The sequence below is a fragment of the Malania oleifera genome, chromosome 5, assembly GCF_029873635.1.
Source record: "Malania oleifera isolate guangnan ecotype guangnan chromosome 5, ASM2987363v1, whole genome shotgun sequence".
NCBI lineage: Eukaryota > Viridiplantae > Streptophyta > Magnoliopsida > Santalales > Ximeniaceae > Malania > Malania oleifera.
In genome coordinates this window covers 14,758,769-14,784,361 of record NC_080421.1, presented here as the reverse complement: position 1 = coordinate 14,784,361, position 25,593 = coordinate 14,758,769, and the positions used below count along the sequence as shown (strand labels likewise).

Sequence of the window (25,593 nt, the reverse complement as noted above, 5' to 3'; positions counted from 1 at the left end):
GCCCACCCTTAGACATGTTGCTTCTTAATCCCAAAATTTTCTCAAAAAGTCTTTAAGTTAAAACCTTTCGTAATTTCACAGCATTATCTCAAGGAAAAGTAGGGTATCATCAATAAATTGAAGGTGAGAAACAGCCACCTCCTCCACACCAACCTCAAGCCCCTGAATCACATCAAGGCCTTCAGCAGGTCTCAACACACGGCTCAATAGATCAACAAGAAGGGTTAAAAGAAAGAGATAGGGATCCCCTTGTCCCAACCTCCATGAAGCCTTAACCACTCCCTGACAAACACAGTTACCGAGGATAAGCATCCTTTAGTCCAACTCCTCCAAGTCCCTCCAAAACCCTTTTTAGCCACAACATGGTCCAAAAAGCTCCAACTCACCATGTCATAGGCTTTTTCCAAAATCCAACTTGGATAAGACATCCCTCCCACCCCTCCTCACATTCTTCACCACTAAATTGGCAACCAAAACAGCAAACCAAACTGCCTATCCTTGGTGAAAGCAAACTTTTCCAAATTAACTGTACCCCCTAAAACCTCTAGCAACCTGTTAGACAAAACTTAGCCAAATTTTATTATTAAGGCTAGTAACCAAGCCTCATCACAACTATTTCCCTCCTGACTACACTGATCCCTCACAGCTACAAGGTTAAACTGAAGATAATCCCCACAAATTACCTGATCCTTCACATCCCTAACCCCCATCAATAGGCACCAAGGGATGCTCATTGGCCAGTCTCTCTTAATGACCACATTTTTTCACCTCCCCACGGAAGCAGAGACATTATCTGGTTTTGCCATTTGTCAAGGGCTGGCACCCTATTCAACTACAACTTTTGGATCAGAGGCTTACTCACCTTTTGGGCCAGATTTAACAGCTTACTCATATTTTGGGCAAGATCACTACTGGATATAATGGGCAATGGATGTGCTCAGCTAACTGAAATCTGCACATTGAACATATCTGATTCTTTTTGAAAGCCTAAAATCTAGCCCAAATCCCTTAAGCCACCAGTTGGCCCTTCTATGTTTAAATTCCAAATTTAATACTTTTGCAGCCACATTTCCTAATTGAAATGAAATTGAGGGGAGAGAAATTTGTGGATAAATTGGAATTCCATTCCAAATTTAGCCTTTGATTTTTTTTATACCACATGAATTATTTTTTATATGTTAGAATGGATTTAGAAGGGTAACGTGGAATTAAAAATTATTTTAGATCACTTGTCACCTGAAAATTGAATGGCTTTCCAAACCCCACTCCAAAATCCCATTCCACCTCTTACATGAAACGGCACCCTGAGTATCACGTGGATTCATTCCAATTATGTCATTTTGGTTGCCAAACTACATAATACCCAGAACAAGAACAGCTTTTATATTCTTTCACTCCAATTACCTTAACTACCTGCTTTCACACTTTCACTCCAATTGCTATTTACGAAAAGTGACTTAAAATATAGCAGTCTTTTCAGGGGAAAACTATGGATCTTTCTTGCTATGACCTTTGAACTTTATAATGCATCAAAATACTCCCAAGGTATTTCCTGGTCATTTATAATCCAAAGATTAAGAAAATGAGTACAAAACAACCACTTGATTTGCATCAAAAAAATTGTCTATCCCATAACAAATGAGAACTTGAACGAGCCTTAAAAATTCACATATTCTTCTCAAACCAAAATCCAGAGGGTTGTTTTGTAGTCATATGGTTTTTTCTGGCGGATGTAACTATCTGACCTTCAAAGGGAATGGAGGGCAGCACTGTTGTAATTGTTCTAAAGGTTTTTTGGAGGACATCTTGTTCTCCTTTCTTTGTAATATTATCCGTTCTCTTTTCATATCATATTTCTTATCCAAAAAGAAAAAAAGAGAAATTGGCTCTATAGTTGCACACAGTGAGAGTACAATCTGCCCTTCTTTTTAAAAAGTTTTCAACCTCCAGTTCCTTTCCATAAATCATCTTGTTGCTCCATAAGATGCAGGTTGAAAATTAGAACAAATAACTCCTGAGGATTTATCCACACAAACATCAAGGTATATTTTCAATGATGCAAGACTCCTGAGAATTACTAGTTAAAGGGCAAATTGCAAGGAAGAGAACTCTTCATAAAAAAAAAAATCAATTAATCCTCAAGTCCTTCCATGAATTTTCATTTTTTTTGTTTTCAGCTTTCATTGCTATGACAAACCATTTGTCTATGTTACTAGTTTTTTGTTTCAATTTTCAGTTTTACCTATTCTTGAAAAAACAAATCTTAAAGTTTTCAATTTTTTTAATTACCTGTTGCCAAGTGCTATGGTTGTTTTATACACAATTTTAAATAAAAATAAAATTAAATCAAATGTGAATTTTTAAAAATAGTTAAAGTAAAAATACCCATAAATTTTCTAAAAATTTAGCAAATAATAATAAAAAGCCATTCAAAAAACATTTTGACCATTTTTCAATTGTCATGTACAATAGGATTTCTCTTGAACCACTAAAAAATGTGTTTTGAAACACAATAACTTCAATTTTTTATTACAATATTTTTTAAATTTGTATTCTTTCATATTTTTTATTTTAATCATACTTTTTAATTGCTACTTGATTCAAGGAAAAAAAAAGAAGAAGAGAATTTCTGCAATTAAATCTGTTTCAATTTTGGAAATAATAACCAAACAGGTATTTTTCATTTCTTGTTTTAGTTTCTAGCTTCTCTTTTCATAATTTTTTATAGTGATATCAAATGACCCCTAATACCAAAAAGCCCAGAGAGAAGAAAGAAAAGGAAAAAAAGGGAGCGAGGCATTGTCCACTAGAAAAAAAAAAAAAAACGAAAGAAAGAAAGAAAGAAAGAAGGAGAAAGAAAAAACAAAGAAATGAAAAAAGCATTAATCTGATAAAAAAAAAAAAGTAAAGGACTCCAGCCTCTTTGCATGGTAGTCGAGGAAACTCTTCTAAAGAAACCATTCATTGAAAACCAAAGCAGCACTAGAAAAACCATCCTCTGACAAAGGGGACCAAATGAAGTGCTAGAACCTTCAAAAATCCCAACATTGCACTCCAATCAAATACACCAAACTCCAACAAAGATAGCACACTTCAAGGCATCCTTCCATCCACTCCTAAAACCTGAAATTTCGTGAACACAATACCTCCAATGAAGATGGACAAAACCATAAACAACAACAACAACAAAACCAAGCCTTAAGTACCACTAGGCAGGGTCGGATATAAGAATCATTTTCCGCCAATTTATGCTATCATGAACCATTTCTTTTGACAAATTCAGGACTATTAAATCCTTACTTACTATCTCATTCCAAGTTATTTTATGTCTACACCTACTCCTTTTCCTGCCCCCCATAGTAACTAACTCACTCTTCTTCACTGACGCACTATATGTGGCCTACTTTGCAAGTGTCCAAACCATTTGAGTCGTCTCTCCCTTATCTTATCTTCTATAAGAGTTACACTTAACTTACCGCGAATATGTTCATTCCTTAATTTATCTTTTAGTGTTATACCACTCATCCATCTAAGCATTCTCATCTTTGCAACTTTTACTTTTTGGATATTCTATTTCTTCATTGTCCAACATTCTGATCCATATAGCATAGCTGGTCATATAGTCATCCTATAAAACTTCCCTTTCAATTTTAAGAGTATTCTACGATCACAAAGCATACTTGAAACATTTCTCCATTTTACCCAACCTGCTTTAACTCTATGTATTACATCATCTTCAATTTCTCCTTTAACTTGCATAATAGATCCAAGGTATCGAAATCTACAAGTGCTATTTATTTCTTCATCATCAAGTTTAACTTTGAATCCAATATTCCTTCTACCATTATTGAAATTACATTTCATATATTTTGTCTTATGTCTACTTATCCTAAAGTCTCTAGTTTCCAGAGCTTCTCTCCATAATTCTAATTCAGCCCCTACTCCGCTCCTAGTTTCATCAATCAAAACAATATCATTTGCAAACAACATATACCATGGAACCTCACTTTGAATGCTCTTAGTTAGTTGGTCCATCACTAAAGCAAAAGGATAAGGGCTCAAAGCAGATCCTTGATGTACACCTATGGTGATTGGAAATTCTCTAGTTTCTCCATCTATAGTCCTTACACTAATCATTACTCCATCGTACATATCCTTAATGACATCAGTATACCTACTACATACACCTTTTTTTTTTTCTAAAACCTACCATATAACTTCCCTAGGTATCTTATCATATGCTTTCTCTAAGTCAATAAATACCATATGCAAGTCCCTCTTCTTTTCTCTAAACTTTTCCATTAATCTTCTTCAAAGATGTATAGCTTCTATGGTAGATCGCCCAAGCATAAAACCAGATTGATTTTTTGAGACTTTCATTTTACCATCATTCCCCAAAATTGCAAAACAAATGATTCCAAATTCTCCAATAGAAAATACAATGTAACATTGAATAAGAATTAATCCCTGCACTCTTATAGCAAAGCACACACAAATATAGACATAATACTTTATTTGACTTTATCCTTCTATAATAAATCAATAGCAATGATCCCATGAAAGAAAGTTGCCCAAGCAAAAGCCCAAAATTTAAAAGGGGTCCTAGCTTTCCAAACAAAATAATGCAAGTCACAAGAGTCAACCCTATGATCATGAATCAAATGGGGAAAAGATAACTTGCAAGAGAAAACCGCAGAAGAATCAAACACAATATCTTCTGTCACTCCCAGGAATTAAATGGGCAGAATCAAGAATATTCAGTAATAGGATAAAATCACCAATGTCCTTCTCATTCAAATTCCCAACAAAGTGGAAATTAGATCAATTTGAATAGAAGTTAGAAATAAAAGTATTAAGCATGAACGAAAAGTTTATCGTCAATCCAAAGAACCTCTATGTATTGAACCCTCACCATCACCAATTTTATATCCACGTGTATTAAGCATGAACGAAAAGATTTCCCTCAATCCAAAGAACCTCTATGTATTGAACCCTCTCCATCACCAATTTTATATCCACGCATGGGGGGGGGGGGGGGGGGGAGAAATTTAAAAAACAATATCAATAGGGAGCTAGACTAACATTACTCCTGCTTTAGCATCCCACCCATTATTGCTTAAGTCTATAGTTACAACAGATAACTTTATGCTGGAAAAAAAATCGGGTTCTAGAGGGAAATGTCATAATCATTTTCTCATTAAGGATATGTTCTTAGACACTAAATTCCCAAGACCCAAACTACCCTCATTCTTAGGCTCACAAATTGTTTCCTACCTCACCAAATGATCCTTGTTAGTCTCAACCATCCTGAACACAAGCAATCACTTATCAACTTCTCTTCATTTCCAAGCTACTTGCACAAAAAACCTCAACAAAGACAAGAATAGGAGAAACTGGAGAAACTATGTCTGTAAATGCAAATTCATGATTAGGGACAAGCAAGCAAGTTCAAGCCCAAATATAACCATGTCCATTGTTTTCAAAGTAATTATCACCCCCCTTAAAAAAAAACCAGCAAAAAAGACAAATACAGAGAAATAAAAACAAACAGGAAAAACACACATGCATGTACATGAAGAGAAATCAAAACTGTCACTGACAGAAAATGTCATCTTAATAATTCAACTATTACAAACAGGGCCACCTACAAACCTCTAGTACAGTGAGTTTTACAAATCCTACTACTGGTGACAAAAAATCCTCTTAGGAAAGTGAAAATGATGAAACATAAGAGAAATCAAAATACCTTTAATATAAATATGATTTCAGATTTTCACAATCAGAAAAAATGAAATGGATGCCCTTATAAGTTTCTAGCACAGGCAAAAGTTTTAGGAACGTAATGTTTTCTTCAAAAACACAATCGTATACACACCCTGAGAGCAGCCTTACGCAAAGATGATGATCTCATATAGGCCTTCATGAGTTTGAAAATTAGAATATCAAGAGGAATTTTTACGTCATTATAGTTCCGTATCCAAGGATGACCTGCCAATAGAAGATTATAGGTAGTACCTCAGGATGGCAATACCATAAACCTAACATTTTCTGGAAAATGAGTCACTCACTTAAAGCTTGAGCAGCAGTCATTCTTTTCCGGGGGTCTTTATTCAAAAGGCGTTTGACAAAGTCTTTTGCCTCTGAAGACAGGGAAGGCCAAGGAGATTCATCAAAACTTGGATCAGCTTTTAAGACAGCTCGAAAAATTCCAGACTCAGTTCGGGCCCAAAATGGACGACTACCACACAGAAGAATATATGCTATCACGCCAATACTCCATATATCCGCCTCTGTACTGTAAGATCTATGTAAAACTTCAGGTGCCACATAGTATGCACTTCCCACAATGTCATTAAGTCTTTCATCTGAAAATAAAAAGAAGCAATGAAAAGCCCAACCAAAAACTGCAAGGCTTAGAGGAAGGAAGATACTCAACTTAGCAAAGTGGACAAACCTGGTTTTACAAAATCTGATAACCCAAAGTCAATAGCTTTTAACTGGGAGTTTTCATCCTTAGAAGAAAACAGAAAGTTCTGATCCACGAAACAGCTGAATTTAGATAACAATAAATAAAATAAATAAATCATTTCAAAGCAAATCATAATTTGGACAGGCATTCTAGAAAGGATGATTTACAGTCTAAAAAAATCTTTGCTGAGCATGGTCAAAAAAGCAAATTCATACAAAAATAAGTGTTTGGTCCTATAGAGTACATGCATTCACTGTCAAAGTTTGTTAAAAAGATTATTAAAATTTCATGCAGAATGCCAAAACAAAGAAAGAAAATGATAAACAAATAAATAAAACAACAATAACCAAGCCTTAAGTCCAATAGGTGGGGTTGGCTACATGAATCCTTTCCCATTTTTCACATGATCTAGTAAACATCCTCTGACAAATGATTAGATATTAAATCCTAACTCACTATCTCAGACTTCTCAGTTCAAGTTGTTCTAGATTTCTCTCCTATCCCTCCTATTGCCACTAACATTAACTAGCACATTCTTCCTTACTGTTGCATTATTTGGATTACAATGCAAGCACCCAAACCATCTTAACTGTCCTTCTTTATCTTATGTTAGCATTCCCTCCAACCGTGATAGGGCGAGTGTTAAAGGATGAGGACAAGTTTGGAAAGCAAGTGTGATAGATGTAATGTATTAGTACAAGGAGCTCGTCATGGCAATTTGTCACGAGCTAAGCTTGTTCAGGGCATTATGCTTGCATGTGACCGCTTGCCTCGTGTGTTTGGGATGGGTTTCCATCATGTAAATACTAGTGTAGGGTTATTTTCCAATATTTATTTCATTGTAAGCCAAATAAGGCAGTATGACTCCTCGGTCACTTTGATGTTTCCTAGTGCCAGAGTAAGAATAGCCCAGAAAGCTCTTTAGGGGAGGGTGAGTGTTCATCAATCATTGTAAAACTCACTAGCAATTGTCAACGTGCTTAGCCTACTTGCCTCCCTCGCTAAGTACAACATGTCAACGGAGGATTTGTTAATGAATTACGTTTGCTTCAATGCTTACTGCTTGGTTGCCACGGCTTTCATGAATTGATTATTATTTCCGCTGCTATTTGATTGAATGTTAATGAAAGTGTTTTGTGGATGAATGTTGGGAAACGATAGGCTGGCTAGTTAAGCAAGAGTACTTTAGCTAGTGCCGCACGGCCCTTCACAATGGTGTGAAAAGAGTCGGACCGTGACATTTGGTATCAGAGCCAAGTCGGTGACACTTGGTGAGAGCCCAAGGCTCAGTTGCTACGAGAATTCAGTTACCTTCGTTGTGAGATTTTGGAAGCTTTGGTAATTGACCATGGCACCAAACAATGCTGAAAGACTCAGTGCACTGGAAGCACAGGTTGAAGAGACAACCAACAATATGGCCAATGAGATGGCCCAACTGAGGGGACTTGTTGATGAGGTGATGGGATCACAGCAACATCAAGCAAGTTTGGCGAGTGAAATGTCAGAGGACTTTCACTACACTGTGGAAACTTTGCAGGCCCGGATGGCTGATTTGGATGCAAAGGTGAATTTGATGGTTCTTGCTATGGGGAACTCCAACACTCCAGGAGTTAGTAAGACCAAGGTACCTGAACCCAGGACGTATGGGGGTGCCCGTGATGCTAAGGAATTAGATAACTTCTTGTTTGATATGGAACAGTATTTTCGCGCTGTGAGGATACCCTCAGAACAAGTGAAAGTGGATACTGCAACCATGTACTTGGTGGGTGACGCCAAACTGTGGTGGCGTGCTAAATACAATGACATTGAGAAAGGAAACTGTGTAATTGATAGTTGGGCAGACTTGAAGAGAGAGCTCAAGGCCCAATTCTTTCCTGAAAATGTTGAGTATAATGCAAGGAGAAAACTGAGAGATCTCAAGCATACGGGGTCGATCAGCGAATATGTGAAACAATTTTCTGCTTTAATGTTGGATATTCGGGATATGTCGGAGAAGGACAAGTTGTTCTATTTTCTTGAGGGGATGAAACCGTGGGCAAGGACTGAACTTCACAGACAAAGAGTTCAAGACTTGCCTACCGCACAAGCTGCTGCAAAACGCTTGACTGACTATGCTGGGGAGAAAACCACTTCGTCCAAAGGATCTAGCGGAGAGGTAAACAATGGAAAGTCTTTCAAGAGAGGCAAACCCAAGAATGGGGGAGCCGACTATAAAGCATCAACTTCAAAGGAAGCTTCGTCGTCTCGAGTGTTCAACACACCCAAGGGAAAGGGTAAACTTGAGTGTTTCCTGTGTCGAGGTCCTCATAGAGAAGGATACAGGACGTATGAAAGCAGTTAATTCTGTAGCCCAGCCTACTCTGGGAGTAGCCAAGCAAGTTACTGTGAAGCTTGGGCAGTGGGAAGGTCATGTGAATTTCATAGCAGTGCCATTGGATGACTTTCCAATCATTTTGGGAATGGAGTTCCTAAGGGGAACGAAGGCAATGCTGATGCCTTCGACTGGTTCCCTATGTCTGATGGGAGATCACCCGTGCATGGTACAAGCTGTTGCAACGAAAGGAGATGATGGGAAGTTCCTTTTAGCCATGCAACTCAAGAAAGGTCTGAGGAAGGGAGAGCAGACATATCTAGCCACGGTGGTAGATAAAGAAGTAGGCAAAGAACTGGTGCCTACAACTATCCAAGCGGTGTTGGATGAGTACAAGGAGGTGATGCCGAATAAGTTACCTCACGAATTACCTCCACTACGAGGTGTGGAGCATGAGATCGAGTTGTTTCCAGGGGTGAAACCACCTGCAAAAGGGCCATATCGGATGGCGCCTCAAGAGTTGGCAGAATTGAGGAAGCAACTTGATGAATTATTGGAAGCGGGATATGTTCGCCCTTCCAAAGCACCATTTGGAGCACCGATGCTGTTTCAGAAGAAACACGATGGGAGCCTGCGGATGTGTGTAGACTACCGCGCGCTCAACAAGGTGACAGTGCGCAACAAGTATCCTATTCCGTTAATTGCTGATTTATTGGATCAGTTGAGTCACGCCAAGTACTTCACTAAACTTGACTTGAGGTCAGGTTACTATCAGGTGAGAATTGCTGATGGGGATGAGCCGAATACTACTTGTGTGACACGGTATGGGGCATATGAATTCTTGGTGATGCCATTCGGGTTGACGAATGCGCCTGCAACATTCTGTACCTTGATGAACCAGGTTTTTCGTGAGTACCTTGACAAGTTTGTCGTGGTGTACCTGGATGATATCGTTGTCTACAGTTCCACTCTGGAGGAACATAAAGAGCATCTACGGAAGGTGTTCGATAGGCTGAAGGGGAACAGTCTATATGTGAAGAAAGAGAAGTGCTCTTTCGCTCAGAAAAGTATCAAATTCCTTGGTTATGTGATTGACCAAGGTCATATCAGAATGGATATGGAGAAGGTAAGGGCAATTCAAGAATGGAAGATCCCAACAACAATGAAAGAGTTGCGTTCCTTTCTTGGCCTTGCCAACTACTACAGGAAGTTCGTAGAGGGGTATTCACGGAGAACGGCCCCAATGACAAAACTACTAAAGAAGGGTCATGGGTGGAACTGGACAGAGGAGTGCCAGGGAGCCTTTGATGACTTGAAGGATGCCATGATGAGAGATCCAGTTCTAGCTCTTCCGGATGTCATGAAACCCTTCGAGGTACAGACAGATGCATTAGACTTCGCCCTTGGAGGAGTCTTGGTACAGGAGGGACACCCTGTTGCGTACGAAAACCGTAAGCTTAGTGAAACGGAGCGGAAGTACACAGCTCAAGAGAAGGAGATGTTAGTGGTGATACATTGTCTCCGTTTGTGGAGGCATTACTTACTTGGGGCAAGGTTTGTGGTGAAAACAGATAATTCAGGTGTTAGCCATTTCTTCACACAGCCAAAGTTGACACCCAAGCAGGGCCGATGGCAAGAATTCTTGGCACAGTTTGATTTCTCATTTGAGCACAAGGCGGGGCGATTGAACCAAGTCGCGGATGCACTGAGTAGAAAGGCCGAACTGGCAGCCTTACAAATGGTAACACATCTGACTTCAAGTACTGTTACCACAACGATGCGGGAGCGCATCAAAGAGAACTTAGCCAAAGATCCAGTTGTGCAGAACTTAATGAAACTTACCGAAGAAGGGAAGGCACGACAGTTTTGGATGGAAGAGGGATTGCTGATAACCCATGGTAACCGGCTCTTTGTGCCAAGAGCAAGTGATCTGAGGAAGACATTGCTGAAGGAATGTCATGATACCATGTGGGCCGGACATCCAGGATGGCAGCGCACTTTGGCCTTACTGAAGCGGGGGTACTATTGGCCGCACATGCTTGATGATGTGGTTGATTATACCCGAACTTGTCTCACTTGCCAACAAGACAAGGTTGAGCGGAGTAAAACTGCTGGGCTGTTGGAGCCCCTACCAGTACCGTCAAACCGTGGGAAAGTGTCTCATTGGACTTCATCACCAACCTGCCCAGAGTGGGAGACGCAGGGTCTATACTTGTTATTATAGACAGGTTTTCGAAGTATGGTACATTCATAGCCGCACCGAAGTACTGTTCGGTAGAGGAGACAGCACAGTTATTTTTTAAGAACATTGTGAAATATTGGGGTGTTCCCCATGACATTGTTAGTGACTGAGACTCAAGATTCACCAGCAACTTCTGGACATAACTTTTCAAAATCCTCGGTTCACAACTAGAAATCTCTTCGAGTTATCACCCACAAACAGATGGACAGACGGAGAGATTCAATGGGCTACTTGAAGAGTACTTGCGCCACTTTGTCAACGCCAACCAGAAGAATTGGGTGCAGCTACTTGACGTGGCTCAGTTTTGTTTCAATGCCCAAAAGTGCTCCATAACCAACAAGAGTCCTTTTGAGCTTGTTACAGGCCAACAGCCGCTGTTACCTCACACAGTGGATGAGCCGTACAGAGCAAAGAGTCCCAGGGCGTACGTCTTTACCAAAGAATGGAAACGAAATGCTGAGATTGCCCGAGCCTACCTCGAGAAAGCTACTAAGTGGATGAAGAAGTGGGCAGATCAGGGGAGAAGACCGCAGCACTTCAACGTAGGTGACTTGGTGCTTGTTAAGCTCAATCCTGAACAAGTCAGGTCACTACGAGGACGAGATAGGAGACTACTTCACAAATATGAAGGACCAGTCCCCATCTTGGCCAAAGTCGGGAAGGTCTCCTACAAAATCGACCCTCCGATTTGGATGAAAGTGCATCCTGTGTTTCACGTCAGTTGCCTCAAGCCGTACAACGCCGACACTGACGATCTAAGCAGAAATCAGTAAGGCAGAGCAGAAGTGAGTACAGTGCAACCTGACAGACGTGAAGTTGAAGAAATCCTTGCAGACAGAGAGTTCAAATCCTCAAGGAAGAAGCAGCAGGAATTCTTAGTAAAGTGGAAAGGCCTTGGTGACGAAGAAATTAGCTGGGTTTCGGCGAAAGACATGCAACCGTTCGTAGACTAAGTTGACGTGTACCTAGCGTCAAAGTCTACGGGGACGTCGACCGTATAAGTGGGGGAGAATGTCACGAGCTAAGCTTGTTCAGGGCATTATGCTTGCCTGTGACCGCTTGCCTCGTGTGTTTGGGATGGGTTTCCATCATGTAAATACTAGTGTAGGGTTACTTTCCAGTATTTATTTCATTGTAAGCCAAATAAGGCAGTATGACTCCTCGGTCACTTTGATGTTTCCTAGTGCCAGAGTGAGAATAGCCCAGAAAGCTCTTTAGGGGAGGGTGAGTGTTCATCAATCATTGTAAAACTCACTAGCAATTGTCAACGTGCTTAGCCTACTTGCCTCCCTCGCTAAGTACAACATGTCAACGGAGGATTTGTTAATGAATTACGTTTGCTTCAATGCTTACTGCCTGGTTGCCACGGCTTTCATGAATTGATTATTATTTCCGCTGCTATTTGATTGAATGTTAATGAAAGTGCTTTGTGGATGAATGTTGGGAAACGATAGGCTGGCTAGTTAAGCAAGAGTGCTTTAGCTAGCGCCGCACGGCCCTTCACAACAGTGTGAAAAGAGTCGGACCGTGACACAATTCTTGCATTTGCACATAGTGACAAGGAAAACCATATCATTAATTGTTGTTGGGATCTCCAGGGAAATTGACTTGGGCCAATAAGTCTCTTGCCAAGGGTGATTCCATTGTTGAAACTTCCAAGCGCACTTAGCCACTCCACTATCTATCATGTTACGAGAGGAGTATAATAATCTTGTCCGCATGGTTCAACAACTCCAAACTCAGTCTCCTCCATCTAATGCTACTGCAACCCATTCAGATATAGCCAGACTTCTCGCCTCTGCATCCTCTTTATCCTGGGTTATTGATTCAGGTGCCTCTCCCATTTGCCAAGCAGTCCTAATTTATTTCAGTCTTGGAAACTCACAACTTTACACTCTTAAGGTTACTCTAGCTAATGGTTCAGTGTCACCAGTTTCTCGTTGTGGCAATACTCTTTTATTTCCTTCAATGCCCCTTCCTTTGTTTCACGTGCATAAATTTCTGTTGAATCTGTTATCAATTAGTTAATTAACTACATCTCATAACTACTCTGACATTCTTTCCTTCTCGTTGTTTTATTCAGGATCCCAAAGAAAAGGATTAGTAGAGGGCATGAGAAAGATGGCTTGTATTATTCCAATGGTGATGATAGTAAATCCAATTCAAGTCTTTCTCAATTTGTACTCACAGTGTTTCTCTTGAGTAGTGGCAAGCACATTTGGGTCATCCATCCCTTAAAAATTACAAGAAGTTTTTTTCAATATTCAAATCTATTTCTCATTTTGAGTGTTCTACTTGTCAATTAGGAAAGCATGTTAGAACATCTTTTCCATCTAGAATCGAGTCTCATAGTTAAACATCTTTTTCTAATATTCATTCAGATATTTGGGGTCTCTATAGAGTCAACTCAGTCAAGAATTTGACTAGTCATCAATATTTTGTGTCCTTTGTGGATGATTTTTTGTGTATAACCTGAATCTATGTGTTAAAAGATAGGTATGAATTTTTGAATGTATTTACTCAATTCTACCATTTGTTTGGCATTGGTATTCAAACTTTTCAATTTGATAATCCACTTGAATTTGTTCAAAATAAGCTTCAATCTTTTTACTTGTCCAAATGGATTATTCATCAAACATTATGTATACACACCCCTAATGAAGTAGCTGAAAGAAAAAAAAAAAGGCATTTACTTGACGTAGCACAGTCTCTACTGCTTCATATGCACGTTCCTAAAACCCTTTAGACCGATGCTCTTCTTACAACCTATTTTCTAATCAACATGATGCCCCTCAATGTTCTAGGGGGACAAATTCCCTTCTCCGTCATGCATGCAAGAACATCTATGTTTTTTACAGTGCCTCATGTCTTTGGGTGCACATGTTTTGTTCATGTTCCACATACTAGTCAAGACAAGTTCCCTCTTGTGCTATTAAATGTGTCTTCATCGTGTAATTGAGAACTAGAAAGGTTATAGATGTCATGGTCCCCATATTTGCAGGAAATTTGCTAGTGCAGAGGTCAACTTTTTTAAGGGAGACCTTATTTCTCTAGAGCAGGATCCTCAGTGGATGAATCTATTTCAAGTCCATCAATGATCCCTCCTCATGTGTTGATCTTGTTACTTCTATTAACGCTACCCAAAAATGTTTTTCTCTTCTAAATCCAACAATTACTGACCCAAAGAAATAATTGAGAGTTTATGAACAACGGAAAGCAAGCAAAGACATCACTACCCCCATGCAAACACCTCTTTTATCCATCACTATTTCGACTTTTGGTTGTGGAGATCCATCCTAGTGTGACTTGGTCTTGCCCATTGATCACCAAAAAGGTAATTGAACATGCACTCAACAGTCTTTAGTTGCTTATCCCATTGCTCATTATGTCTCAATTCTTCACCTTCCTAGTTCTATGTGTTCTTAAGCCTGTCTATTTCCACTATTTCTATCCCTTCCTCACATGTTGAGGCGCTGCTAATCCTGAGTGGAAGCATGAAATGGACATAGGAATGGATGCCTTGACCACTTGAGAAACATGGTATGGAGTTGGTTAGGCGTCGCTGGGTCTACACCATCAAATGTCTTCCTCAGCTTAAGGCTTTATTGGTTGCCAGGGGGTACGCCCAAACATATGGTATTGATTATTTTGGGATCTTCTCTCTTTTCGCTCAACTAAAGTCTGTTCATGTATTCATCTTTGATTAGCCATTATACCATTTGGATGTGAAGAATGTATTCTTGTATGGAGATTTGCAGGAAGAAGCATATATGGAGCAACCTTTTATGTATGCTGCTCTGGGGGAGGGTGGCAAAGTATGTAGGTTGCACAAGTTCATTTATGGTCTCAAGCAGTTTGCTTGGGCCTCGTTTCACAAGCTTAATGTGGTATCTCTACATTTGGTTTTATTTAAAGCTACTCTAATTACTCTGTTTGTGTCCACAAAAAAAGAGGCGTCGTACTTCTAGTAGTTTGTGTTGATAATTTCATCATTGTTGGCAGTGACCAAAGCGGGATTGCAAATGTTAAGTGGTGGTTTCAAGCTAAATCTCAAATCAAGGACTTAGTTACTCTATGTTACTTTCTTGGTATTGAGATTGCATCGCGTAGGAAAGGGCTAAATCTATCTCAGCAAAAATGTACCTTGGAGTTGGTGAGATTGGTTTGCTGGGAGCTAATCCAGTTCATACTACCGATCTTAATGAGAAGTTGTCTAGGATGTCAGACCAGACTTAGACGAGCAATGAATGTAGGCAGTTGGTTGACAAATTGATCTACTTGACTGTCACTATACCTATCTTTTGCAGTGGGGGTTGTGAGTCAATTTGTTGAAATCCCAAACAACCACACTGGGATGCTGTTTGAAGGATTTTGCTGTATCTTGAAGGCTCTTCCAGCTAAGATTTTATAAATGTAATAAGATCATCGGATAATCTAATGCTCTATCAATGATCAAAGGTCTACTACTGGATATTGTGCATTTATGGCAGGTAATGTTGTTACTTGGCATAGCAAGAAAAAAACTACCATAGCAAGATATAATGCAGAAGTAGAATACTGAGCTATGGCTGATACTGTGAGTGAGCTTATGTGGCTGAAGTGTCTAGTGTCAAAGACAGGATTCTTGGTAAGAAGCCAATAGATATGTTTTGCGATAATCAAACCGCCAATTATATCGCTAGCAATCTAGCATTTCATGAGAGGACAAAGCATATTGAAATTGACCATCACTTTGTGAGGGATGCTGCGTTGAAGTTGGTCATAAGGACTCCCCTTGTGAAATCTGTGGATCAGTCAGGCCATGTCTTCACAAAGCTCTAATGGTTGTAACAAGCTCAGGTTAGGTAATATTTATACAGCTTCAGCTTGAGGGGAGTGTTAAATATTAAAATAAAATATATTACTTTAGTAATTAGGTTGCATGAATAGGGGTCTTTTTGTCCTTAAGTCTTTTATTCTTATTAATAATATATAAGAGGGTATACTTGGAGCTGTACACAAAGCTCCAGAAAAAACTGCCACTTCTTTTTTTTTCCCCCTTGTTTTTTTCTTCTTCTATTCTTCTCCTTTTCTATACTTCCATCCTTCTCTGCTCTATATCTAACTTTACAACAAATACCATCCAACACATCTATGAGTCTACAACAACAAATTAAGGTTTTCATCATTGTCAGGGAGGTTCCCGCCTCTTGCTGCAAAATGCCATGAGAACAAGACTCCTAAAAGGACTGACAATGGAAGGAAACAACAGGGAGCAGGAAGTTTCTCATCTCCTCTTCACCAACAATGCTATCATCTTCTGCAAGGCAGAAGCTCATCAAATTCTTAATCACAGATGCTTACTTTGCTTTAAATAAATTTCTTGTTTGATACCACTAACATTTTTGAAAAATGTTATATACTACTTAAGCAGAAACATATAAGTGGCTTGGATTGACATATCCAGTAAACATAGGCATCATAGGCTGGCATCTGCCATACTAAGGGATATCAGCTACAATAACTTCAATTTTTATCTAAAAAAATAATAATGACTTTGTGGAAAATGTTACTATAACAGTATAACTTCAATACCATCCAACACATCCATGAGTCTATAACTAGATACCAAGGTTTTGTCATTGCCATGGAGGTTCACAGCCTCTTGTTGCAAAATGCCAAGAGAACCAGAATCTTAGAAGGATTGACGTTGAAAGGAAATGGTGGGGAGCTGGAAGTTTCTCAACTCAGATATTTATTTCTTTGCTCTGAAGCAATTTATAGTTTAAAAGTAAATTGGGAAAAAGTGCTGTTAGCCCTATTAGAAATGTGAATAAGGGCATTGGCATCATGGACTGCAGCAGGCGATTTTTCCTTTGAACTACCTCGGTCTACCTCTTGGTGCAAAGTTCAAGGAGAAAGAGGCTTGGGAACCCATTGTTGTAAGATTTAAAAAAACAAAAAAAAAAAAAGGCTGGTTTGGAATTGTTACCCCCTTTCTAAAGGTGGTAAATTCACTTTTATCAAAAGTACCCTTTCTAACCTCCCATTCTCCCAATTTACTTCATGTTCCTCTTTCCTATTCCTTGCTCTATGGCCAAAAGATTGGAAGACATCCCAAAGATATTTCTTTGGGGAAAACAAAGGAGGCCATTAAGTTCCATTTAGTTAAATGGGATGTTGTTCAGCAACCAATCTCAAGAGGTGGACTGGTCTCAAATCTCTCATGCTTTTTCAACAAGGACCCCCTTGTTAAATGGATGTGGAGATTCATGAACAACGAGGAGTTACTTTGGAGAAAGATTATCACCTCAAAGTATGACCTTGATCATAATGGGTGGACATCTAAAGAGGCCAGGCACTCAGGCAGCCCTGTGGGGTAAGTGTTTGGAAGTTGAACAAGAAAGGGTGGGAGGATTTCTTCACTCCCATCCACTTCCATGTTGGAAATGGGAACAATACTTGCTTTTGGCATGACAGCTGGTGCGGCTCATACCACTCATGTCCTCTAAATTCTCAATTTCCTGCAAATTTTTACCTTGCCGGTAACAACAATGCTTTGGTGAGTCTGTATGTGGACCACTATGTCAATGGAGCAGCTTGGAACATCCCTTCTGTTAGAAATGCCCATAATAGGGAGCTCGAATATTTTGTTACAGCATCTTCATATGCCCCCAATTGGACCAATCTAGGTGTGCCTTTCTGGAAGCTCAACAAAAATGACTACTTGATAGTCAGCTCCTTCGAGCAGCTTGACAGCTCCTATATGGCCAACCATACTTAATTTCCCTCAAAATGCCATTAGGAAAACTCTTGCGCCAACCAAAGTTTCTATTTTACTTGGGAGGCAACCTTAGGATAGATCCTTACTCTTAATAACCTTCAGAGAAGAGATTTCACCTTGGTTGCAAAGAAGATGCTGAAACTGTAGACCATTTACTGCTCTGCTGGCCCTGGACCAGGAATTTTTAAAGAATCAAGCCACTGCTCTTACAGTACAGCACTGGTTCATTGTAAAAAATGTGGGAAAGGAAATCACAACTTGGAAGGGTATTTCCATGATAGAGGAAGGAAAAATCCTTGTCCTTGATCCCACTCACTATCTTCTGGATTGTGCGGAGAGAGAGAAGTGCTACAGCTTTTGAAAGAACAACTACTTCTCCCACAATCCTCAAGGATAGATGGCTTACTAATCTTTCAAACTGGTTTTGTGGGCAGAGCATGATTACACATTTAATTTTTAATCTCCTGGATACACTTCACATTGTCTATCCATCTTTTTCGTTTTCTCCCACAGTTCTTTGTGTTTGTACATGGTCGCACCCCTTTGATGCCTTTTTTTTTTTAATGAAATTTCCATTTACTGATCAAAAAACAAATCAAGGTTTCCAACAGGGCGCAGGCAAAAATATCAGTGTCCTTGCCATCTATTATAATATTACTATCAGAAGCCCCGCATTCTCAGCATGACATACTGTTTGAATTATGACATAGGTGAATTTCCTTTCCTTGATAAAATGATTCTGCTTCCTGCGAGGCTGAGAACTAAAAGTGACCTAAATAGGAGAAACTCAATGCTTAAGCTACACTAGAACAAAACACTTCCAGTTATTGAAGTTTTTTTCAGTGTTCCTAGCTTCAGAACAAGGAAGATTCACATCCCGAAGTTAAGAACCTCAGCCAAAACGAACATCCTGGAACAGCTGTCCAGATGATTTTTTTAATAACAAAACAAGATGATTTCATTAAGGAAGAAAGAGTGTACAGAAAAGGAGAATAGAAGATCTTTCTTTTTTGTACAGATGATCAAACGACATAAAGCAAGCTTATTGCTCTCCTTCCCTTCCCCAACACAAACATGCACAAAATTCTTCTATACCATTAAATGGATTTTTTTTGGTACAGGATCTCCATACACCAGGTGTTGCATTTTTGGGTACCATTGAATTGCTGCAGTCCAGCCTCAAGTTGGCAAGTCCAAATTCACTAAATTAAAATGCTATCAGGCTACATCTTGATCAATATGGTACTAACAAAATCAAACAAGACAACCTCAAATTTTCCCCAGAATATTACTTCGTTTTTAGGCAATAAGTAGACAGGATAAGAAAAGGCATATTAGGTAGATATTAACATACATATTAACAGAAAAAGCTTAAAAGCCAAGTTAAAAAAATATAAAATATACGTGCATAGAGAAATAATTATGCAGGGGATAAGATATGTAACTATGACTAAGAAAATGTAAACCGTCCAAAATACAAGACACTGAACAAATATCAATAATTGGCATGGTCAATGGTCAGGCTCATTTCATCATGTCAAATTCCATTCCACATGAAATAGAAGTGAACAACTTCAGCCACTCATAAACTGAACTGGCACATTCCTAACACCCAGTTTTCTTAAAAATGCAACTCTGCAGAAGAATTCTTAACAGTTTGACCATGGAAAGAAAAATACAAGAATATGTTACACCTCTGGTTTAAGATCTCGGTGCACCACACCCTGGAGATGAAAAAATGCAACGACATTCAATATCTGTACTATGACAGCCTTGGCATCATCTTCTGAGTATTTTCCACCCCTACAAAAGCAATAAGCATCTAGTTAGAGGCTATGACTTTGCATCTTCAAACTTAAAAACTGCATAAAATTTCAGTATAAACTACTACTAAAAGAAACACCTTGAAAGTATCCTATCTAGGAGCTCTCCTCCTTCACATAACCTGAAATATGCATGATAAAACGTTAACTTCCACTAATATCAAACACATGCTCCACAAACAAAGTGAACGATCCTCCCAGCAGTGAGATACTATTAAACCCAGATAAAAGAGGGGGGGGGGGAGAGAGAGAGAGAGAGAGAGATTATATGCTTAGAAAATAAACAAGAACAATGTCATTCCAACCAGGCAAGAAAATATCAATAATATCCAAAGTGAATATACTTTACCTCAATCAATTATATTTTGTGTCAACAGCATACATAAATTTCTACAGCAAGATATAATCACAACTACAGTTCAGTGTACCATGCTTACTCCATAACTATGTAGACATTTTCATGGTCTTCAAATGCATCATAGAATTGTACTAGATTATTGTGTCCTGTCAGTGCTCGCAGTATCTTCACCTCTCTTCTCACATCCTCAATTGCAATAGCTGTGGTCATCTGGCAGAAAAAAAAAAGTATATATATACATATATATATATATATATCGACATCAGAAAATAAATTTAAAACTCAAATCCAAAAAAGCTAATATGAAATTTTCTGAATAGACTATAAATCCACAACTTCAAGATGTCAACCAATATGAAAACAGAGTAGCGAAAACAAGGGAGACAAAAAATGATAAATTTCAAACCAAGTAGCCACACATAAGTTAATAAAAGATCTTATGCCTCTAATGCATAACTATAAAACAGAAGGTATAAATCTAAACTAGGATGCCCTAGACACCTGTACCACTCATTTGACCATGGTCTTAAAATATGACCCTTGCCATCACATAACATAAAATCATTACATCTTACAAGATCATACCTAGGATATTTCCCATTTCACACCCATAGCTGAATATAATGGCTGTTACTGCCAACTGTTCACATCCATAACTGGCCATAAGGCCCATAACAGTTATACCATCTGCCATTCCGAGCCATGCCACAATGGGCTGTAATGGCTATTACCATCTGTTAAGATAATGTAATGGTCATCAGACTCTATTACAGGCTGTTATGACCATTGCAACGCCAAACACACAGTGAATTGGCTAAAAGAGTTCTCTATACTCATTTTTTGCATTTTTTTCAATAATTTCAAACTTATAAAACTCTCAAACAAAACCCAACAGCAGATATATCACATTTCCTATTAAAAAAATAATTGTGAGAAGGTAATGAAATTCCCAAAATTGAGATTAAAAAGATTAAGGTAAAAATATATATATTAATTTTTCTGGAAGTAAAATTAAATAATAGAGTATTTCATTGACGTTCAGTTAATTGAGGTTAAATTATATTACTAGGACAAATCACACACTTTCAAGATTAAGAAATAGAATTGGATCTTAGGAAGATGAACAATACCTAATACTTACTCATCATCCCATGAGTGAATGCTCAGTACATCTATGTTTTATAGTAAAATTGTAGGGCGAGTTAATGAAAGGGGAGGAGAGGTATGGAACCACAGAGCTGGAGGATTCCAAAGTTCAGGGGTTTGTATGAGAGAGAGAGAGAGAGAGAGAGAGAACTCGAATTCATTTGGTCAGGTTCCAAGTGACCCCCACTGAATTACAGTTGGAGATATTTATAGAGCAGAAGCAACACGTGTGGTTTGTCATCCTCCAACAAGAGAATGCCACATCACTCAAAGAACAAGAAAGAGTTAAAATATTGTTCCATCGGGTGGCAATACATACTCAAGGTGAGATAGAAGAAAAATGAAAATGTGTCAAACAACATGTGGCAGACTCTTAAGCAGCCTAGGAAATGGCTATGAGAGTTGGAACTCCCATTAAACATTGATTTGAACCTACCAAGTCAAGACACTCTTGAACATCCAAAGATTGGGGTTGATAGGGAGACCACACCACATGTCTCCACAACCAATCTCAGTCTGCACACTGCCAGTCTAACGTCCTGCAACTGTGCATAAACAAGCCAGTTAACAAATAGTTCATAATTGTGTCAAGTTCAATGTGGGCCAATGTCATAATCTAAGGCTAAAATGGTAATTTTAAGCATTTACATCAAGCTCCTTGCGTGGGACGTTTTGGACAATGCCCAAAGAGTTCCAATGCACCAAGTTCATGAACTGCATTTGGAAAGTAGACTCCAAAATATAAAACAATGATCAAGAAGAATATATTTATAGATGGGCATCAAATAATTCACCAGGTTTTATAGGGCCTCCTTAGGGAAATAGTTATGGAGATTTATGGTAGAAAAGGAGGAAACACAGAGTGCTGTGGTTGGGGGCCTTGGGGCCAAGTTTGGCAGTGACATAATGGGTAGACAAGGAGGGAAGGGAGTGTTATGGAATGAGATAATGGAAATCCAAAAGGAAAGAATAGGGGCATTTTGTTAAGCAAATCTTTTGAAGTCAAGAAGGGTGCCGTCCTCTTTTGGGATGATTGTTGGTCTATCGATTTCCCTTTGAAACTTCAGTCCCCTATCTTATTCCAGCTGACCTGATATAAAAATGAGTTACTGATTTCTTTTTTGTAAATTTCAGATAAGTGGGTTTATGCAGGATGTTCCTTTTATTAGAAGGGTCAGAACACCTTGGACGCGAAATGTTCTACAATGCTTTTGATTGTTTGTATGGCTGTTGTTTTAGGAGAAGAGGATGAATGGACTGGAAATAACCAAGAGTGCAGCTTTGAGGCAAAATCTTACTTCAGAATTACTGATTCAGGTCTGAGTCCTGGTGAAGAAAGGCTGTTGGCATGGAAAGCCAAAGGTGCTTCCACAAGCATTTCTTTCTTTTCATGGGAAGCTGCCAGCAGCAAGACATTAACACCAGAAAACCTGCAGAAAGGAGAATGGTTCACGTGAACAGATGTTTTAAGTGCAAAGGTGAAGCAAACAAGAAATCTCTGGGACTGTGCTCTGAACATAGCGGGATCAAATAGGCTGCAGAAGGTTCTATTGTGGGAGGCCTGTAAGCTTGGATTCATGTTCAGGCTGAAACAGAAAGGAGAAAGATTATTTAATTGATCCCCCTCAATGTTTTTTGGCTTGTTTGAAAGGAAAGAAGTCAAAGGGCTTTGAAGGAGTAAAAGGATCTCGAAGTACTACTAAGGATAGGATACTTAACCAATTCCTTTAAGATTTCATGGGAGGCATTTTGTCAAAGTTCAAGCAGCCATTGATTTTACTTTTTTTTTTTTTTTTTTTTTTTTGTAAATCATAGTTTATCTTCAAGTGGCACCTCTTTGTTGACTTCACATTACTTATAGAAAAATTTGATGAAAACTATGTAAATTTCTGCTTATACTCTACGAGTTTCTATCAGCTTCCAAACAAATAATTTGACAAAAAAGTACAAATTAATGATTAAAACGTGGTTGAACAAATCCAAATGAGAAGTTCTGAAATAAAATAAACAAGATGATCACTTTATGTTCAACACCACAGTTTTACAAGAGTACCGCAAAAGAGTCTACAACTAGATCTTACAAATTTTCAACTTCCCTCAATATGTCACTGTTTTCAACAGTAAATAGAGAAATTGCATATTGTGAACTTAGATGCCATCTTAACCTTGTGTACACGCATACAAGGGAGAATCTTCATGTATATTACAACAACACCCTGTTATGTGTGCGTCCAATGCTCCAATTCGTCCAAAAATATTTCAGTCCATTTAGAGCAATTGGAAAATTCTTTCCGCTTGCATCAGAGCCAGTATGCGGTAACAAGCTCTATAGTTTAATAATGCATTGACCTACAGTAGTGAGCCCTAAATTATCAATAATCCAAATTGTCCACGATTCTAGCCTGGATTTTCCTTTTTTTTACACACTAAACACTGTGTTTGTTGTTTGGCATAAGAACAATATTATGACAGAGAAAGACAAAGACAGTCATGACATCGAGCGTGCATCAATACACCACAAGGAAATTAATACAATAAGTGAAAGAATACAATCCTGTTAATCATAAAATTTGAGGTAGTCATGAGTCGATTATGAGAGAACAAATTATAGATACCTGCAGCTTGAAATTTTTAGTTTATTTTCCAGAAGGAAAATTCAGAGAGAGAGAGAGAGAGGGAGTGGGGAAAATGGAAAGAAATGGCCAACCTTGGCTTTAGGGATGACTTTGACAGCAACTTGCTGACCTTTAAGCTCTCCCTTCTTAAACCAGGCGGAGCAAGTATACCCAAAATGTCCTCTCCCGACCTCCTCACCGACATCATACTTGCTCGTAAACTGCTTCGAGAACCCAAAGCTCTTATCCAACCCCGCCAAACCACCGCCCTCACTCTCCTCCCCCTCTGGAATCGCCGCAGCTGCCGCCTTCCCGTGCCGCCTCGCCAACACTGCCCGTATATGCTTCGCCGGCGACGGCGGCGGAAACGGCCGCTTGAAAAACCTCCTCGGCGTGGAGTTCGCGCTCGCCACCGCCGGAGATTTCTTCGAAAACAAGTAGTGCGCCGGACTCGGACTGTAAAACGGAAAGATCGGCGACCGCTTCACCGACTCAACTTCCTCTTTCTTCGCATTCTCCGCATTCACTCCATTGGCAGAAGGTGTCGAAGGCTTAGGGACTTCTGAGGCGTCTCGCTCCTCTCTGGTCGCGTAAGGGTTAGGCTTCGGAGGTTTTGAAGCGCATATCCCCATGGCGCAAGCTAGGAATCGCAGTCTAGGTGCTCAGATTCACGGCATTCTCTGCAGCAAGAGAAGATCAAGTGGAGAACCTCGAAACTGCAGATTCATCCAGTGGACTCAGTTTGTGGAGACTGGCTCTTCTCCTCCAGGGAGGGAACCAGAGAGAGAGAGAGAGAGAGAGCAATGACTTCAGAAATGGTAGAGAGAGAGCGAGCATTCACAAGAGAAGAGAGCGAGAGAGGTGAGCCAGAGACGCGAGCGAGCCAAGCTGGGCAATCTTCTGGCCACGTGGCGTCCTTATGAATTTTGAGGTTTTTGATCGTCCATTAAAAAATGGGTTGTGATCTAGAATGGTGCAGTGTACAGAAATTGGGTGCGCCTGCTTCTTTTTTTTTTTTTAATAATTTTCTTTTCTTCTTCTTCTTAAGGATGGAAGGAACATAAATAGTCAATGCATGGAAACATAGAGAGTTCAAATTACATGAATAAAAAAAAAGTATATGAGGGAGATAAATTATTTCTCTTTATGTAAAATAAGTTCTTCAATGGGCTTGAAATCTCTATGCTAGGTAGGACAAATAAATGCATTATTGTTGTTATCAAAATTTAAGTTCTATAAACTCTTATTTTCAAGTTATATAAGGTTATATAGATTTAAATTATTTTATATAAAAGTTTACGCAAATTTATTTAAATCTAATGTTCAAAATAAAGGTCCAATCTCCAAAATTTCAAAACATTAGGTAAGAATATTTATTATCATTGAGACACAAGATTTTTTGTAGGATCCACTAAAAATTTATTAAATGTGACTAGACCTTGAGGTGTATCATTAATTTCTTTAAGCACATTAACTTTCTACCTCCTCTCCAGATTCAAATCTCAAATTGTGAACATCAAACCTTTAACCATAAATAACCTCTTATGCCTATTTATTGTACGTTTGTTCCTACATGCATATAGGCCATACATATTTATACAATGCATCAAGGCAAATAGCATTATTTTTTTTTCAATTTTGAGATGTATGTATTACATTTCTTTAAAAAGTTTTGTATTTTGTAAAAGTAGGAAAATGGGTTAAAATCGAATTCGGACGGATCATAAACGGATCAAAGCTAAACGGGTTCGAGTTGACCCATTTATTAGCATGTGACTATTATGTAAACCTAAACTTATCTGTTTAATAAACAAGTCATTTGTTTAAAAATATATAATTTATTTATTTTAAAATTTTTGAAACATT

The 25,593-nt window shown here is 38.8% G+C and overlaps 1 protein-coding gene across 1 annotated transcript in view; it reads right to left on the bottom strand.

The window, feature by feature from the left end:
* Positions 1-24,635, bottom strand: part of LOC131156195 (CDPK-related kinase 5-like) — a 29,900-nt gene extending 5,265 nt beyond the window's left edge. The window contains exons 1-7 of the mRNA XM_058109696.1: positions 23,820-24,635; positions 20,046-20,176; positions 19,689-19,730; positions 19,480-19,588; positions 6,455-6,533; positions 6,069-6,365; positions 5,876-5,988 (exon numbers count right to left, since the gene is read on the bottom strand). Of these exons, the coding sequence (XP_057965679.1) occupies positions 5,876-5,988; positions 6,069-6,365; positions 6,455-6,533; positions 19,480-19,588; positions 19,689-19,730; positions 20,046-20,176; positions 23,820-24,359 (1,311 nt within the window). The 5' untranslated portion in view covers positions 24,360-24,635. The remainder of the gene's footprint in view (positions 1-5,875; positions 5,989-6,068; positions 6,366-6,454; positions 6,534-19,479; positions 19,589-19,688; positions 19,731-20,045; positions 20,177-23,819) is intronic.
* Between the last annotated feature and the right edge of the window lie 958 nt (positions 24,636-25,593).